This window comes from Parasteatoda tepidariorum, chromosome 2 (genome assembly GCF_982258835.1).
Source record: "Parasteatoda tepidariorum strain Cologne lab strain chromosome 2, Ptep-v5.0, whole genome shotgun sequence".
Classification (NCBI taxonomy): domain Eukaryota; kingdom Metazoa; phylum Arthropoda; class Arachnida; order Araneae; family Theridiidae; genus Parasteatoda; species Parasteatoda tepidariorum.
The window spans coordinates 42,173,710-42,193,057 of NC_141756.1; the positions used below are offsets into that span (position 1 = coordinate 42,173,710).

A 19,348-nucleotide genomic window follows, 5' to 3' on the forward strand; every position below is an offset into this window, starting at 1 on the left:
AGTTATTCTTTAGAATTATTATCTGGTGTCTTGTGTATGCCAGAATGTATAAAAGCTTTAAGTTTTTGAAAAAAAATTCTGAAAAGTTCTAAAATTACATTTTAAACATTTATTTAGTTTTTTGTTTATATCTGATACTACAGATATGTCATATTGAAAAAGTTGAATTAATTTCCCAACATGAACTTCAGTTCATGAAATCATTTGGATTATTCTTACATTCTTTTCTAGTATGATAAGCAACTATTAATGTACAAGAATTTTAAGCAAGGAAAAATTCTACATGTTGACAACTGAGCCATTTAATTCTTTCAAATTAATTGTGTATGCTGAAAAATGTTTTAAAAAATAACCAAAATTAATTTTATATCGATTTTTAGAATTAACACTATCCAGGATAATAGGAAATTAAAATCACTTAAATAATTTTGTCTAAATTGGTTAGCTGAGCCTTTTTAATTTTGCCCTCAAGCTTTTATTTCATATAAAATATTTCTAGACACTATGAGCATGAGCTAAATTACGTTTATGATATTCATAATTTTTTCACTATATATGTTGAACTGTGCAAGCTAAAAAAAATTGAATAACATAAAATGAAATAACATTTCTCTCAGAATGATATACAAAAAGCTTTTAATAAAATAGATAGGTTATTAGTGTCTTAAAAACTTACTTTGACATTTCTTTATAAATTTCTAATGTTTTTGACTTTGGAGATAATTCTGCACAGTTTTCCTAAAAATAATGTGTCATAGTTAATATATGCAAAATGTTGAAAGGTAAAAAGTTAGTCTTAAATATATATATATCTGTTTCAATTTGTATAATTGTTCTCAATTAGAAATATTTTAGCAGCTCTAAAGTTAAATAACATTTAATTTAGAGTTTATTTTGAAGTTAAATAATGTTTTGAACCGTATTTTTATAAACCAAATGATGTAAAGATAGCAAGAAAGCATACTGTTAGTAAAAAGTCCAGTACTAAGTGTCAAACAGTATAATTTAAAGCAAAAACCCAAATTATTTTGTTCTCCAAACATAATTATAAAATAGTAAATCACCAACTCTACTCATATGGAGAAATAATCATAATCTAGTCAAGAGCGGTCTGCGTCACACACTTTCTTCGGTTTAGATCAGGGGTGGCGAACCTTTATACACCAACGTGCCATTTTTTCTAAAAAATTGTTTGATGAGGTTATAGACGTGCCGTCAAATAATATTGACTTCGTGATTATTGGGAAAATATTAATACTAAATACTATCAACTCAAAACTCTTTATTTACAATGAAAAAAAAAAAAAATTCGCATTGTCTCAGTTATACGCGTAATTCAACTTAAAGTAACATCAGTGTGACTTCTGTTGTTGCAGATTAGATGACAAATAACTTATATTAGGTTGTAAGATGTTAGTTTAAGCAGGACTGTTAATTTTTTTGATAGTTATTTATTGTTAGCTTATTTTTTATGGTTATTGTTTTTTTAGCTTAATTGTTAATTTTTTATTAATAATAGTTTATTATTTTGTGTGTTTTTTGTGAATTTTAATTTAATTGTTACATATGCTTCATAGTGTAATACCATTTGTGTAATAACAAATGTGATCGGTGGCGTGCACGAAATATTGTGTCGTGTGCCATAAATGGCACGCGTGCCAATGATTCACCATCCCTGGTTTAGATAATCACTATCTTATCCACTTCAGGTTTTTTCTGCATTTCTGTTTGCAACACTATAATTTGTAAGAGCTCTTGTGATTGGTTTGTTTAAATCATATGCTGATGACATTTCATAATTTCCGGATGGCAACATCTTTACTCTAAAGTTTAGTTTTTTTTTTTTTTTTACTCATTTGGTCTGCAATCAGCAAAAACAAAGATTTAAAATCAAATAAGATTTTCTTTCGGAAATTACGTATAAATTGCAAATATTGTCAATGTATTCCACGGAAATAACCATTTAAAAGCTTAGACTCATCACAATTACAATAATAGGTAACTTGACACCAAAAGAGTAACATACAACTTCAATGCAACATAATAATTTTAATGATTTGAATATGTTCTGATTTTTAAACATCTAAAAATTTTCGTCAGACATTCAAGGATAATCCATCACTTATATTTTTATATTGTTCACAATGAAACAATTGATTTTTAAATCCATAACATTTCATTTATGTTAACAACTCTACCATCAAAAATAGTTAAAATTACTATTTTCTTTTCATATTTTTGGTAAATTAAATCAAAGATAGGTTAATAGATACTTTTTTAAAAACAGATTAGAAAAGAAACCAACTATAGCGTGTTGCAAAAGTTTGTAATAAATAACGCATTCATTTTTATTCTATATATACAGCAGTATTTTCATCTTGTGATTAAAATTAAGTTAAGATATTCTGAAGAGCTAGGTTTCAGGAATTGCATTTTTAATTTCGATGCTAAATTTGCAGAGATTATAATTCCAAAAAAACTTGTTTATTAAGTATTCAACATAATATGAAGTTGTTTATTTTGCAGGATAATGGTCATCTAATCAAGCTAATAAGCATACATTTGACATTGCATAAACTACATTTTCTGTTTTAAATTTTAAAAAAATAATAGTTTTACTTAAATAACTTATATTTTTCATAAATATTTTTTAAAGCTGATGTTAAATGATGTATCAAATGTTTTAATTTTTAAATGTTAAAATTTATCACAAGTCCTCAAAAAATTTACATTAAATCAAATAACATGATTTATAAATCATGGCTTTTCAAAATAACCTAACATCTTTGAAAAAAATAATTTTCGTAAAATTTTAAAAGTTTTTTTTCTCCAGCTTTTCTTAACCCACCAAAAAACTAATTTTTATTCAGTAATAAAAAATGTCTACTTTTTGTAAAAATTCTACTTTTGCCTATGAGTGCTCACTCAATATTCAGTTGTTGATGCTAAAAAAATATTTCACTGTATTTTTTTTAACACAATCTACATATACAGGGATGAGATTAGCCAAAAGGCAAAAAAGCTGAATTTCCACGATCGTAAATTTTACGCAAGCGCAACCTTTTAATAATAAATTCCAGACAGTTTAAGGTAATAAATAATGTGTTGACATACAATTGTGTACTATTCTATTATTATATAAATGATTACATTGCTACTTATAAGTCCACTTCATTAATGATTAATCATGCAATTAAGACAACACATATATCATTGCTAAAGGAACGAACAAAAGAAAAATCGTGGGGAAATGACATCTTTAATCTCCTCGATTGCCCAAGAAGCAGTGCTGTAGCTGCCTTTCGTCTTGCTACCAAGCACGACTGCTTATACGACCATCTTTTCCGTCTTAAAATAGTGGATAATCCTGCCTGCCCCCTCTGCCGCAGTGGTGCGACGATGAATGCTGGACATCTTCTAAACTGTTCAGTTCTGACAAAGAACTGCATCTACTCCCGATACTGGGAGGCCAGAGAACTTTTGTTCAATTTAAGTTCTTGAATTAATTTCTGTGTTTGATGTTTTGCTTTTGTTTTTGTATTTTGTATATTTCATCTCCTTCTGTATTTGTATTTTTGTTTTATTTCGATCTCTGTACGGGGTTAGGATAATGTCCGTATCGCCTGCTGCATTGGAAATAAAAATAAAAAAACATTGCTACTTAACATTTTGTGAAAATAAAAATTACCAATTGAAAAAATAAAACTGGAAATTATATTTTTCCTCAGTTCACATAAGAGACAATTATTACTTGAAAAACTACCTGGTTTAGCAAATTAAAACTACTGAGAATATACATTAATACTTCATTTCTTTTAATAAATACTGTTATGTGATTTATAGCAAATATATCAGTAATATTACATTTTAAATTATATTGGAAAAAAAAAACTTTAACAATGGATGGAATCATTATGCTCATATTATAGTCTAATCTAACTAGAGCCCTTTGAAACATATCAATAACAGTAAAGTAGAAATATATAGTAACTCCTTAACATACAAAAATTGCTATTTCAGTTTGAAAAATTACATGACAATCAGCAACTGTTTAGATAATTGTTTTTTATTTGATAAGAATTTTGCCTTTTATAGCGTAAATAACAGCAATTATAAATAAAATTTTGATGATGAGTTAATTAACTCTTTTTCCAAAAAAATTTCTTTTAATTAAATCCCTTTTCAAGTTATTGCTTTTGTTTGCTATATCTTTTATGTTTGCTATATTTAGTCGTTAGTCCATCTTCAAACATCTTGTGACAAATCCTATTTTTTCTTCTTCGCAAGCACAGAATGTAAGTTTTGAATATATTCCCTTCCAGTTTCTCTGATGTTGTAACACTTACATATACTAATAATCGTCGTTAGAAAAACAGTCACCTTTATAGTAACTAATTAAAAATAATAATTTACTTCTTACAAGAATCGCGATAGTTGATCTTAAAATTGCGTGAATATGAATAACAATTATGGATTTTGAAATCACATGAATATGAAACTAGATATACAATTTAGAAAATGAGAAAATACAAACTGGGATATAGAATTTTTAAAACGCGTAAATACAAATCACGATTCATAATTTTTAAATAGCGTAAAGACGAATCATGATGCATAATTTTTAGATTGCATAAATAAGAATTATAAATTTTTAGAATGTGTGAATGCGAATCCCAATGCCTTATTTTAAAATCACGTATAAATACGAAAATCAATGTTTGATATTATAAACTGTATGAGCAAATCAAGACATTGAATTTGAAACTTGCGTGAATACGAATCGCTACATAGGTTTTTAAAAAGGCGTAAATACAAATCACAATATCTGGATTTCTAAATCTTGTAAATAAGAATCGCAACGCACAATATTCAAATCATGTGAATAAGAATCGCAACACGCAAATATGAAAAGTTATGTTTGATATTAAAATCGTGCAAATAAAATCGAGATATTAGCAGATTCCAGGCTTGGGACCTCTAAAAGGCTCGTCAGAAATAGCGTCGCTTGAATTACAAAAATCGGATATATCTGGAGGGTGGGTAAAAAATTCGGAAAATCTTATCTGCTGCGAGTAAAAGGGGAGAAAATAGCTAAAATAAGTAAAAATGAGAAAGGATTGGTAGCTATGTAGTTGGAATTTTCTGTATCTCTTTGAAAACCGGTGAATTTTCTGAAAAAGCGGAATACTTATTAAAAAAAGTGAAATTTTTAGAAAAATCTGAATTTTTGATTAAAAAAAAAAAAGCTGCAATTCAAGAGATAAGTGAAAAAAGCGGAACAATCTCATCCCTGCATATATTAGTATACATGCATATACACTAGATTCTTAATAATAATTTAAATTTGCTTAGTTATAGTTTGTAATAACATCTGTCAATAAATTTGTAAAGATTCAAACTCATACTTTTTCAGAGACTGGTTCTTGATGAGGAATTGGTGGAAGAGGACGATTTACCTGCAAAATTAAAAGTAGATACTACTATGAATAAAATTTCAATGCAATATTACATAACCATTTGCTTAAAAAATTCAATATTTTAAATTAGTTAAAAAATAAGAATGGTCAAATTCATTAGTAGATTTGTAAAGAGTTCTAATATACTCAGTATGTAATGACAGGAAGTTAGTTTGAATAAGAATACTAAACAAGAGTACCATCAGTTCTGGTAATTCAAGGTATGCTTAAAACTATACTTATATCTACTGATGATCATTTAAAAATTCATGCACAATATGTAAATCTCTGGTGGCAAAGTTAAAACACTTACTCAATTGTTTGTATAACAGGAATTTAGTTCTCTATTCTGAGTTACTCTAAAATTTTATAACTATACAAACACAATCAATCTCGATTTAAGTAGCAAAATCAAAGCAGAATAATCATAAATAATGATTTTATCAATATTTTTAAATTGCAATATGATCTTAATGAAAATTAATGTGATTTACTTCTAACGTGAAAAATTCTATAAAGGGGTTTATAGATAATTGATAAATAGTTTACGATCCATAGTCACGATCGGGGAAATAATATATCAAATAGTTTAGTCAGGAGAGCAGTCGAAAGTTTGAACCCCTTCAACAAAATTTATGAAACAAAAATTTTACTTTTGAAATATTTTCCTTTCTAACAGTTTCTTCCTATTAGTTAGATATTATTTTTAGATTTCTAGAAAATACATTATACAACTTTTTAGATGCACAGTGCGCAAAAAAAAAGTAGCAGACTAAAAAACTTTTAATTTTAATGATCAGATCTTCACATTTTAAGACTCAAACTTAATTATTTAAGGGGATGACTTCAAATATGCTAAATAATTAATGCAGATGATATTTTAAGTTGCGAAATCAGACATAAAAATGTACTTTCACTGAATAAATATACCCTTTTTTAAAAAAAAAAAAAAAAGATTTGGCTTTCTGACCCCCAAAATATAAGAGGTAGCCGCAATCTGGGAAATGTGATCTCCATAGCTTGATCAGGACAGTTATCAAGAACTTGGATGCTTTAATGTTATTTTTACTTTTCTACATATTTTGCAATATCTCAAGAACTTTTAAGCGAAATTGAAAAATTTTCGCACACAATTATTAAATTCCTTTACCCAAAGATAATTTCATGCAGAAAATAATTTTCAAATATTTATTTTTTATTCAATATTAGTTGAAACAAACCTAGATATATAATTTTTTATATCATATAATTTTATATGGCAAAATACAAAACTTGAACGAAATCTGTCAAATAGTTTTTTAAAAATTCACATTTAAGTAAAAATAACTTTTTACACTTCAATTTCTCAGGAACTATTCTGTTAATTTCATTCAAATTCTTTATTTTGCTATAAAAAAAAATTACATTCTTTAAAGTAATGTAAAAATTAGCATACTTTACAATTCAAAAATTTTCAATTATAAATAAAATAATTTAAAAAAATTTTTTTGGATAAACGAATTGTAAAACTGGGTCCAAACATTTTTTAATTAGCTTAGAAAGGTCTCGATGTATGGCGAAATACGCAAAAAAAACATTAATTTAACAGAGAAGTAAAATTTCTCCAGACCAAACTAATGGGACAATTCCCAGATAGCGACTACAGCCTACATTTTAATGGTCAAAAAATACAAATCCGTCAGGGGGGGGAAGCATATTTATTTACAAAAAACATTTTAGTGTTTGGTTTTGTAACTTAAAATATTGTCTGCACTAACTTATTAGCATATTTGAGGTCACCTCCCTCTACCATTAAAATTGATTACTAGTAGAACAAAAACCAGTGATTAAATCAAAAATAATTCAGGAATTTTTTTTTTGCACAGTATCTAGTTAAATCGAGGAAAATATTAAACTATTTTATAGAAAGTTGTGTTTTAAAATTTATGCACTTACATTAATTGTTTAAAAGATTTGCAAATGAATTATTTCATTTACTCGAGATTATTCTTTAGTAGAAGTTAGTTAAATATTCAGTAAATTTTATTTCCATAATAGTTTATTTTAACAAAATATTTATGAAATAAATAACATAATAATTTTTTAATTAACTTTTAAACTTGATGAACACAAAATATTTAGCTTCTAGTTTCAAGATAAACCAAGACATTTATTAAGATCCTTGTGTGATAAGAATTTATAACCGCTGTATTATGATTACAAAGCTATGAGGTGATAAAATAAATATGTAATTATTTGCTGGAAATTAATATTTTTATTTCAAGTTTAACTATAATTTAAATGCCCTTCAAATATCTATCATAGATAAAAGAACAGTAATTAAGTTGTTTAAGCCTTAATTCCTAAATTAGCTAACTAAAATATAATAAATTAAATTAAAAGAAAATAAATTATGTGTTATGGCAGGGATGGGCAAACTATGGCCCGCTGGAAGGTTTTATCCGGCCCGCGGACAGAATTTTAACTTGCCGATCAGTGGCGAATATAAACAATATACATCCATTTTCTTGTCTACTTTGTTTAAAGCTATTTTTGTTCTTTCTTTTTCAACAAAGTACTGATGACTACAAAACATAAATTGATGGAAATAGTTAGCACAGACAGCTTCAATTGGTAAAATGTTGAAAGCAGAAGTTCTTTATAGAATAGCCATAGATTGGCTCCAACGAGCGTTTGTTTTTCTCGAGGAGCATACATACGGAATTTAATATAGGTGAATACTTCACAAGTGGCAGACTGTGCATTTTAAGCTCCAGTGAGGGGATTTTTCTAACTGCGTATGGAGAAATTCCGCACATGCAACGTCATTGTAAATAATGGTAAAATTACTAAATGTATAAAATGTCCAATGCTTTCTTGAGTTATTTGTAAAATTTTTTCACCCCAAAATGTCAACTAAAAAACGCAAAGTTGATTTAGAGTTCCATGCATTCAATGATGAATCGACTTCATTTTATTTTAGAAGTTAGAATTTTTATTTTAGAAGTTTTTACTCTTCCCAACAAACTTTTTTTTTCTTGATTTTTCGCCGTTGACCAAAAAACGTTTTCGCATCCCTGTGTTATGGTGGAACATTTTAAAACAAGCTAAAGATTAGAAAAAAAATATATAAAACTAAAAATAGTCGTATTTGATAACATAAAATGAAGGAAAAAATATATGATCTATAAAAATCAATTATTACCATAGGTGGATCAACAGCTTCTTTAATTTGTTGTTCATACATTTCTTCTTGATCTTCTTGTGGATAAAAACCATTACGTTGTTTGTGCTTTTTCTGGTGTTCAGTTCTTAATGCATACATTCTATCTACTCGATTTTGTGGAGAATGAGGATTAGTACTGTGATTCTGGAATGAAGCATTTCTATTACGAGGAAATGTGAAAGAATTTCGAGATGATCGATTGGTTTGTAAATGTAATCTCTGATACTCCAGTTGCTCTTGGTGTAACCTATTAAGCCTGCAATTAAAATGCATGATTGTAAAATTTTTGTTGTATTATGTAAAAAAACATATATAAAGAAACTGCAATGGAACATTATATATAAGAAGATGATTAAGCCTTTTGTAAAATAATGATATTTGACTTTAAATATAGTAACGATTTCCAAATATACTATAAACGTTGTAGAAATAAAACAAATAATTTTTTATGCAATATGATAATTTTAAGGCTAACACATTGTTAGGCCCTGTATAAAATTTAAAGTGCGAAAGTTCTAAAACAACTACAGCTTTATGGCCTCATTAGCATTTAACCCTTTGGCACAGATTAAACACTGGTATCCCACCTATATATATTTTTTTCTGTTGCTCTTTATTTATTTTTCCAAGATAATATTAATGTTTTATGTTCGATTACTTAATGCATTTAATTTTTAAGAGTTATTTCCAGCTTTTCGTCAAATTTTGAGCTGCAGTTTCACTTCAAAACCTAATTCTCCCTATGCTATTCTTTGCAAAAGTAGTACTTGGCTTAAAAATTTAAATATATTTTTCCTTACAGGCTCATATCTTGGAAAGATTATCCAGAAATAATACCTTAACAATGAATTTCATTATAAAATATTTTCATGAAGTCTTTGTTGTATATCAGAAATTTGTTTACTTCAGGTAAAAGTACAGGAACTTTGCAGTATCAATGCAAGAGCCCTAAGAAAGAATATAATAGTTTGAAACATTGGTTTTCAGAGTACACAGAAATCCTGAAACCATCTCTTAAAATATAAGATAAGGTGAAACACTAAAAAATAATAATGGCACGATTCATGTTGATAAAAACCAGAATCCTTGCTGCATATTTCTGTTTCACTAAATCACAACAAACGTTTGCATTCGGCAACAAAATGATCAATTGTATTTGCCGAATTGCAAAAAGTCAAGAAAGTTTCAAGCAAATTACTCATCTTCAATTAAGTTGAATTTGCCACAGGAAAAAAATCATTGTCAATGAGATGAAAGTTTGATTGGCAGAGAAAAGAATAGCATACTATCATATTGTACCACTCTCTGATTGCAATTGTTATTCTATTTTTAGACAAATCTCATTTTACTAATAAATCTTTCCTTTTGCTAATTATTTTCTTGATTAGTTAAATTGCTTTGGTTATTAAATTAATGAAGAGCCAGTGATAACACTGATTTAAACCGTATGCATACCTTTCTTGTTCAGCCAGTACACCATTTTGAAGCGGTGCGCTTATGAGTTGTGAAGGTACAGGTTCTTTACAAGAAGTAGCTGTAGTTTCTTTGTTTGACTTTTTAGAAGACTTACCAAACCTACAAAAAAAAAATTAAATTAGAGCATCAAATTTCTATGCTAAAAACAACATTTGGCAAAATCTTCAAAACTTTGCACACTATTGTAATATAAACATAAGATTGTAACATAAATTTATAAATTATGAGCTCAAAAAGGAAAAAGTAAAGCAATTATCAAAATAAAAGTAAGGTTTTATAATGTGAGGTTCATTATGAAACAGTTGTTCCTTAGATATTTCTAACATTTCACACTTCAAACACAATAAATTTCTTCACCCATAATGGACAAATCTCTTAATGGAGTGAAACTTAATTTAGTTAAGATGATAAAAATCATCAAAGTTGAAGCTATGGAACTTCTTTAAATCAAGTGAAACTTCAAAATTAGAGAACTAATAAACCAAAGAAATCTTACCTTGAGGAAAAATTACCAATATACTCATTTCCTAAATTTTAACGCATATGTGTAATGGCTGTCATATAAAACTTATTTCAACCTAATTCTGATCAATTTTAAAAAGCACAATTTGTGCTAATGTAAAAAATCGGATTGTTTAAAACAATTAATCGGGAAGTGAGACAAAATTGTATAGAGAAGTTGATGCAAATCACCAAATATTTTCTATTTGCTCTGTCTCATCAAATGCTTTGAAGCTTTTATTAATATTATTTGTTTCCATTGGCCATAATTACTTTATATTGCAATAAATTATACAAAAATGAATGAGTAACAAAAATGTCTCTAAATCAAGCAAATTTTAAAGGGTAAATTTATCAAAGAGCAATGAATGCAAGTTTAAATACTTTTTTCACAATATTTACTCACTTGAAAACTGATCCCAATCCTTTGAATATACCTTTCTTTTTATGACTTTTATTTTCCTTCTTTTCCATCGTCTCAACTGTTTTCGAACGAGTATGACGATTTCCATTAGTAGCTTGTGGTACTTTGTCTTTATCGACAGTTGAATCTAGAATTTTAAAACAAAAATACTTGCAAATAAACTGAAATTTTAAAAAAATATTTCATGGGAACTTAAAATTAGGTTGCAGTTGTAGTAGTGCACTAAACACAAATGACATAACTTAATCAAGATATCAAATGAATGGTGTTGAAAACCAAATGTGAAACAAATTAGGGGGAAAGGAAGAAGGTAAAACGATCCCTAAAATGTATGGTAGTCGCTTGACCAATATTTTACAGGATAAAGGTGAAACCTTGTCATAACTAAAAAGTAGATAATAAACTACAAAAAGATTTTTATTCTTCGAATCTCCTTCACTTTTAATTTACTATATCTTAATTGAGATTAATTAATTTTTATAAATTTATATCAAAGACAGATATAACTTTTTAAAATTTGATTTCTTTACCATTATCATATATGTAGTAAATCAAAAGTAAAATAACTTAGCTAAAAGTATATTAATTGTTCAAAAAAAAATTGAATGAATTACTTTTTCAATTTAGTTTTGAATTACAAATTTTTTATTTGATGCTACAGCCATATAATGTTATGTTTTATGAATTAGGACAAAGAGATTCATATAATTTCAGTAGAGTTTTATAAAAAAAATTGAATTAAAAATATTTTTAATAAAAACTATGTCAATTAATAAACAATCTGTCAAAAAATTTTCCACTTAACTTAGTAAGTTTAAATAAAAGTATATTTAGTATTTTTACTCATTAAAATTCCAAATAAAATAATGAAACAGAAAATTAGTTACTTTCATTTTGATCAACAGCTTCAAAAGACTTGTCAACAGCTGCTCGAAAACTTTCATTGCAACCTCTACTTGTGTTACCATTGCTTGCAGACATATTCAATTTCTGTTTTTCTCGTAGCATAGTTTGAAGACTTTCTAAGCTACTAGACTTTAATAAACCTAGAGCAGGTCCAACTGGGTCATTTGATTCGTTACTACCACCACTTTCTCTTCCAGTAGTTGGCACAGCATGATATGGACAATCAGGAGAATCACAGGACCCTAAAATAAGAATTAATAATTTTCTCTTCAAATACTAGTGAAAAAAATTATAAATATTTTCTCTTATATTTTGATTTTAAGTTATCATAAGAGTGTAAAAAATATATAAAAAATTGCGCCCTCTCCCATCCCCATGACTTACAATTAAAATTTTAAAATATTGCAAAAAATATTTTCTAAAATACTTAAGATTAAAACTTTACAAACATTAAATTCCTTCAATATTTTATGATTTTAGATTTTTTAAAGAACTAAAATAAATTATTTTTTGTTTTGTACTTATAGTATTATACATATAGTGCCCACACAGAAAAATACTGTCTTTATAACATTTTGACAGTCATCGTACAACATGCAACACTGTTCTCTCATTTTTCGAACGTAGATTCTAAAAAACATCAAACTATCAAGGATATTAAAAGCTTTGTGCATCTGTGCAGAAACTCATAAAGTGCAATAAAATTGAGAAATTTTACGTACAACAACATGTAGGATAAAAGACAGTAGTTCGTTGAACTCTTTCCACTTGCAACTCTTTGTTGACAACTATTAAAATTTAAAAAAATTAACAACATGCTAGAAGTATCCAAATATCAAGCATTTTATTTAAAGAAAATCTTAATTTGCTTTAACACACTTGAGTCAATTTTTATACATACAAATATAAAAACAACAATTCTAAATATAAATGCTTTCAATTTGTATATTTTTAGTCGATTTTTGAAGCATTTTTGTCTCTACTCAGTACAAAACATGCATTGAATCATTGAACAGAGTAAGAATATTAGTTCCTTCAATCAAGAGGATTAACACACACACAAAGATAAAGAATCATCAATTTTCCGATTATCATTGATTTACCAGATTGACCAATTATTCAGATCGTTCAAGGACCATATGTTTTTCCTCACTTTCTCCAAGAAAAAGAAATTTGCAGAAATGTTTCTTTATTATCTGAATGTCTCAAAGGGTTGAAAAAATGGCTTTCTTTTGTTACACTGAAAAAAAAACCTTACATTTGTTCCGCTTAGTCTATAATATGGGTGGCGAGTTATTTCTAGTAAAGGAAGAGATTTCTTTTTTTTCTTCCAAGAATTAGAGAGAGAATTTAAAACATGCTTTGACATGTTCTTAGTTTTGGAAAGAGATTTTGTCAGCGTAGAAAGTGTTTTCAAACATGACAGGGAAAGCGCAAAAGAGTTGTGCGATCATTACATCACAAAATTGAAATTATAGAAAGATTAAAGAAAGGTAAAGATTTAAACATAGCAGTAAATCAATTATGACATTGGCAGATCAATTAAATATAAATTAATAAAAGAGAAGTTATTCAATTATAACGTTTACATCAATTTTTGATGAAGAAGGCAGCATGATATGAAAAAATAAACAAAATTTCAAGTTTTGATGATGTGGATAAAGAATTGTATCTTTGTCAGTAACAGCATGTCTTTAAAAACTTTATAAGTAAAATTTTATAAATTTAATAAATATAAATAGAGTGTAACACTTTGATTCATGGTCTGAATTAAAATTTTAACTCATGTGGTATTTACAATTTAGTTATTACACAAACCTAATAACAATTTAGTTTTACTTATGGATGTAAACTCCTGTCATCTATGATTGAGATAGCTTTGCAAGGCAGATAAGGAAATTTATTGTTTCACATATTGTGTCTGTATTGGTTATTTTTTGGATGTTAAAAACATTTTTTTCAATAATTTGGATCATCACGAATTAAAAAGACTCTACTTTAATTGTTTTGTTTTTGTATTATTATTATTTATTTATTTATTGCACTTTCACAAATATAAAACTGTTAAAATACTAATATCAAAGACTAGATGAGCAATGAGCTAAATTGTTAATGGTTTTTGTTCCACCAGACAGTCACAAACAGCATATGAAGAGTTATTTCAAATTTAATGTAAGCTTAAAGCAGAACCAACAGGTTTTTTGAATTAATTTCAGATTAATTTTCTTCAAGATACCATTTTAATTTCATTAATGTTTGTTTCATAATTGTATTTACATTTCTTACTACAAACAACGGTGCAAAATTTTCTACAACAAAAACCAGTTTATCCCCTTTTATTCAAAGAAAAATCAAATGCTTAGCAAGGAAAATTATGCAACTTTTCTCAGGTCAAACAATATTGTCTCAGCTGATCCAAATTTGTTTAAATAAAAACAGACATATTTTTATTAAAATAAGAAATCTTATAAAATAAAAAAAAAGGGAGGAGCAAAAAGGAAGAAATGCAGAGCAGTGTTGATTCAGTAAATATTTAAAATAACACATTTCCTTCTTTCTTTATCAGTTTAATAATAAAATTAACAATTTACCTTTAGTTCGGTCCATCTGTTCAAGATGAACTGAATCTGAAATTATAAAATTTGAATGTTTAAAAAATATATACAAATTTATTTTTAAATTAAATAACAAAAATAAAAGTGCATTGAAATAAATTAAACTAAAAATTAATATGATAAATGAATATTTTACATTCGTATGGTCCCACATCCACTGGCATTTCTCTAATAGGTGTATTATCACAACAAGTATTTGGCAAATGAGATGTTCGCACGTTTTGGGGTGTAAAATAGCAATTTGATTCATTCGGGCTTTCATTTGGCGAGTACTGGTGCCTCTGATAAGACCATAAAATCTTTTCAGGCATACTTTGCCTTCCCATTCCACTTCTTTTGAAATTATCATTTCTCTCCATCAGATACCTAATAATGATTTTAAGTACTAAAATTTAGTGAAGTAATACTTTTGTAATAGTGATGTATAATATAAAAAATTTATTCCAGACAACAAAACAGAAAAATGAATGAATAAAATTTTTTAAAAAAACTGACTTCCAAATATATATTAATAATTAAATTGAAAATTAAATTTAAGCAAGCAAGGAAAAAAAAAGATTTTTTCTCTTTCCTTCATATTAAAGATTGATTACATACAGATGTAACATAAATAATACATACAGCTATCACACTATAAGATGTTACATGATAGTTCTAACTAAAAAGATTTGGTGAAAGTAATTAAATTTATTATAAAAAAAAAATTTCTGTACAACATTTCTTCATTGTTCCCGACGTTGTTCTGCACAAAATTGGCAAAATTTTTCTAAATAATAGTTCTTATTTATAGTAATTATAACAAAAATAAAGATATAAAAAAAACTGAAATGAAACAGTCAAAATCATTTAGTCAACACTTTTTTTAGTCTTTCTTTAATTTTGAAATACTAACGCTGTGAACCTATTCTTTTTCATGACTTACAACACAATGATTAAAAAAATTAAATTATGAAACTGAAATAGATTGGAAAAAAGAAAATTAAGAAACTACGACTGGAATAACAGAAAAATTAAAATATTATTTATATATTTATATATATTACTTATATTTATAAATGTAAAAAATTTATATTATTACCAAGCATAAAGTTAAAATCTTAACCAAACCTTTTTCTTTTGGCAATTCCTCTGCTAGCAGGTGGGGGACTATCACAATTTCGAAGATCATCTAACGTGTCATGCCCATTTAGAACAGGCCTGTACAAATCCATATCAACGGGATTTGAAAATGACTTTTTGTGATTGCCAAGAGACATGTTTTCTTGAAATGAGTCAGTTAGCTCAAAGTCTTGTTCACATGCACCTAATGTAACAGTTTCATTTAAGTCAATCAAATCAGATGAACTATGTTTTGCTATTGCAGCCACACTAGATTTTTGTTCCTCAAACGTATTTTCAAAGAGTCTCTCACTCTCACCATTCAAGAGTCCATTTTGTGAAAAACTCACAGGAATAGATTGTGATAAAGATAGTAACTCAGAATCATTTTCTGTCCTATCACCATTTGGCATATTGGTATGTGCAGGTAACATGAATATGACAGTATTGCCTGAATTATCACTAGTAGATGTATCTGGGGTTATGCCATTGCATTTGTTTGACAAAGTTAAGTTTTCGTTAGATACATAAAATGAGTCACCACTCTCACTAAGCAAGGAGTCACTCCGATCATGACCAGAACTCTCGCCCTGGTCGGATCGATTACCACCAGACGAAGATACACGTCGAGCAACTGTCAATGTTATTGCATATGGGACAGCATTTGGTCCATCACCTTGTATCATTGCACGCCGTAATGTTTCCATAGCCTGACCGTTGGTCATTCCCAACAATGAAATGCCATTTACATTCATCAGCTGATCATTGTTATGCAGCCTTCCATCCTATTTAGAAAAAAACTTTATGAGAATGGTTTAAACATTTAAAGTAATATCATAGAAACCAGTTGTCAATCAAAGGGGGGATGGCAGTTAATGTTTAAAAATTTAATGATGTCAATATAACATGATGGCCACTTTTACTTATAGAAAAATCAGGAGCTAGGTGGGCTTCAAGACATTATGGGAGATAGAATCCCAGTTAAACATAACGACAAGATTGATTTATTTAATTTATACCTTTGTAAATATCTTCACAAAATTTGATAGCTATCTATAAAGCAATAAAGATCATTAACCCACTGACGGTTCTGCACGTAAAAAGTCGCATTTTAACCTGCAGTCTTCTCTGCATAGCAAAACCGGTTTTCCCATGTTAATGGATAGGGGAACTGTGTGTAGGGGAGAAACATTCTCCCAATTTTGCCCATTTCCTTAACCGCCAGTGGGTTAAACAAAAAAAGGTGCAATCAATAAGTTAAAATAAAAGCAAAAATATTAACTGCTAAAAAAAGGTATATACGAGGGAAAAGAGTAATGCAGTATAGACATTTTTTTAGTAATACATAAAAACGTAGCAAAAATAAAAAATTTATCATTGTTATATATTTGCCAAATTGCCAGAAAGGCGCATATAGACCATCTAAAGAAGGGGTTTCCAGCTTACATGAGGCCGGGGGCCACAATTGAAAACACCAGTCAATTGAGAGCACCACCCGCAACTTTATCAAAATTTTATATAGAACTCTTATCTTTGAAGGAACACTAAATATTACTGTAGTTGTACAAAAGAAAAGTATTGAATTACAAATTAAAATAAGAAGTAGATTTTAAAAAATATTTAATTGCATATTAAAAAATTCTGGCAACAAAATTTACAAATGTAAATAATTTTGTCAAAAATGAGTGGTTTCAAAAAGTCAAATCGGAGAATTTCTTCGCCAAAATTTCTGATGCACACATGCTAAATTATATTCACAAAATAAAAAATAAAAAATTTTAAAAAAACGAAATAAAAAGAGCAGTATACATGATTATTTTCGTATTTGAATAAACTTTTTCTTGGATACAAAACTTGAGAAATAAACTTTTTTGTACCGTTGGTATGTTAAATTTCACAGAAACGAAGAAATTATGGGGTTTTTTAAAGAAAGAAAAGCATTTTAAACCTATATAGATTTATTGCGAAAATTGTCCGCAAAAAATGACAATATATTACAGTTGGCGGGCCACAAAAAAAAAAAAAGGATTCGTGGAATGCCAGTTGGTAACCACTGATCTATAGGAACTTGAATAACTATAGTTTCATGTAAGTTTGATTTCTTAAAACAAAGAAATTACAGTTTTCTCAGGTATGTTTTGTTTTTGTCTCGTATGTTTTGTTTTGTATGTTTGTATGTTTTGTTTTGTTCAATAGGAAACACCACAAATAAAAGTATGCAACTTTGAACAATGCAAAATAAATTGAAATACAATAAATAGCAAAAAAAGATGTGACGAAAAGTGTTTCCTTGTTTAAAATAACTAAAATGACAGAAAACTTGAAATGAATGACCAAATATGAAAATAGAAACGTTAAAAAGAAAAAACTATTTACCTTATGAGCTGCACCACCATGAAAAATATTTTTCAAAAATATTCCCATATCGACAGGTCCTTTTTCAGTATTTGAAGTTCTTCCCTTAACACTGACACCTAAACCAGCAGAGCCAGTATCATTCAAAGCTACTTTGAAAGTAAATATGTCTTTTCTTTTTGCACACACAACGGCTTCTTCATCTGCTTTTTCTACAGGCTAAACACATAAAAGTTCTTCAATTAATTGAGAATTTTTAAAAAGATAAATAATGACCATTTGAATCACAAAGTCGCTACTAACAATAGTTAAAATATTTTGTATAAAGCAAAAATATTTTAAGATTTAATAAAAGGCACTGAATATTTCAAGCTAGTATATTAATAAACATAATACTTCAACAGTAGGAAAAAAAATTTTATCAGGTATAGAATGTACTTGTTATAAAAAATTTTTTTTTAATTATATGGTGAAATGATGTAATAACAAAATCTACTACATAATTAAGATAAGTAGTTTTTGTTCAATAGCAGGTGTCATAGCTGTAATATGAACATATCTAATGAGATCTCTTAAAGTGAAAAAAATATTAGTTACAGGACAAAATAACCTATTTATAAAACAATATTATACTAAAAAAAAATATTTAATACCATCAATGGCTGTCATAGGCAGATAATTTTGATGATGAGCCAATAATTTTAACAAATAAGTTTCTCTCAGTAATTAAAGAAAAAATAAGAAAATATGAAAAAAAAAACAGAAATTAAACAGTAAATGATATTACAATAATAACAAATACCAATTCTCTAGGGAGACTAGGGCTGGGTGATAAATCAGTTTCAAGTCTTGATATAACCAATTCTACAACATCACCATATGGGACATTTCTTAGTATATTCAACACTTCGGCTTGAGTCAAACTGGAAACATCTATTTTATTAACCTGTTCAGGAAAAAAGACAATTATTATACAGCAAAACAGCTTAAATATATAATAAAAATTAATGGAATTACTATCTTGTGTGGCTATATTGTATTTACAGCTAGAAAGATACCCGTTTGTCATAAGAGATGAAAAAGTAAATATTCAATAAATTGGCAATTATTGACAATAAAAAATCATGTACATAACTGAAAGACATATACTGAACAATTAAGCTTACAATTCTTTTTTATTTATTATTATTTGATGCTTTTCCAGATGTACCTCAAAGGAAGCAAAACTTTTTTTTAAAGAAGCTCAGCTTATCAAAATAAAAGTTACTCCATTCAATATCATTTGACATAATTTTACTGCTGGAGGCCAACT

General features: G+C 27.6%; 1 protein-coding gene across 2 annotated transcripts in view; it reads right to left on the reverse strand.

Annotated features, from left to right (window-relative positions):
* LOC107442485 (partitioning defective 3 homolog) overlaps positions 1–19,348 on the reverse strand; it is a 106,657-nt gene that overhangs the window by 1,860 nt on the left and 85,449 nt on the right. The window contains exons 11-22 of one of the 2 annotated variants that reach the window (XM_043047713.3): positions 18,839–18,982; positions 18,058–18,255; positions 15,691–16,466; positions 14,720–14,949; positions 14,560–14,595; positions 12,691–12,756; positions 11,950–12,210; positions 11,045–11,189; positions 10,117–10,236; positions 8,641–8,917; positions 5,406–5,456; positions 677–738 (exon numbers count right to left, since the gene is read on the reverse strand). In XM_043047713.3, the coding sequence (XP_042903647.2) occupies positions 677–738; positions 5,406–5,456; positions 8,641–8,917; positions 10,117–10,236; positions 11,045–11,189; positions 11,950–12,210; positions 12,691–12,756; positions 14,560–14,595; positions 14,720–14,949; positions 15,691–16,466; positions 18,058–18,255; positions 18,839–18,982 (2,366 nt within the window). The remainder of the gene's footprint in view (positions 1–676; positions 739–5,405; positions 5,457–8,640; positions 8,918–10,116; positions 10,237–11,044; positions 11,190–11,949; positions 12,211–12,690; positions 12,757–14,559; positions 14,596–14,719; positions 14,950–15,690; positions 16,467–18,057; positions 18,256–18,838; positions 18,983–19,348) is intronic. The other variant, XM_043047714.3, reaches the window with a different exon arrangement.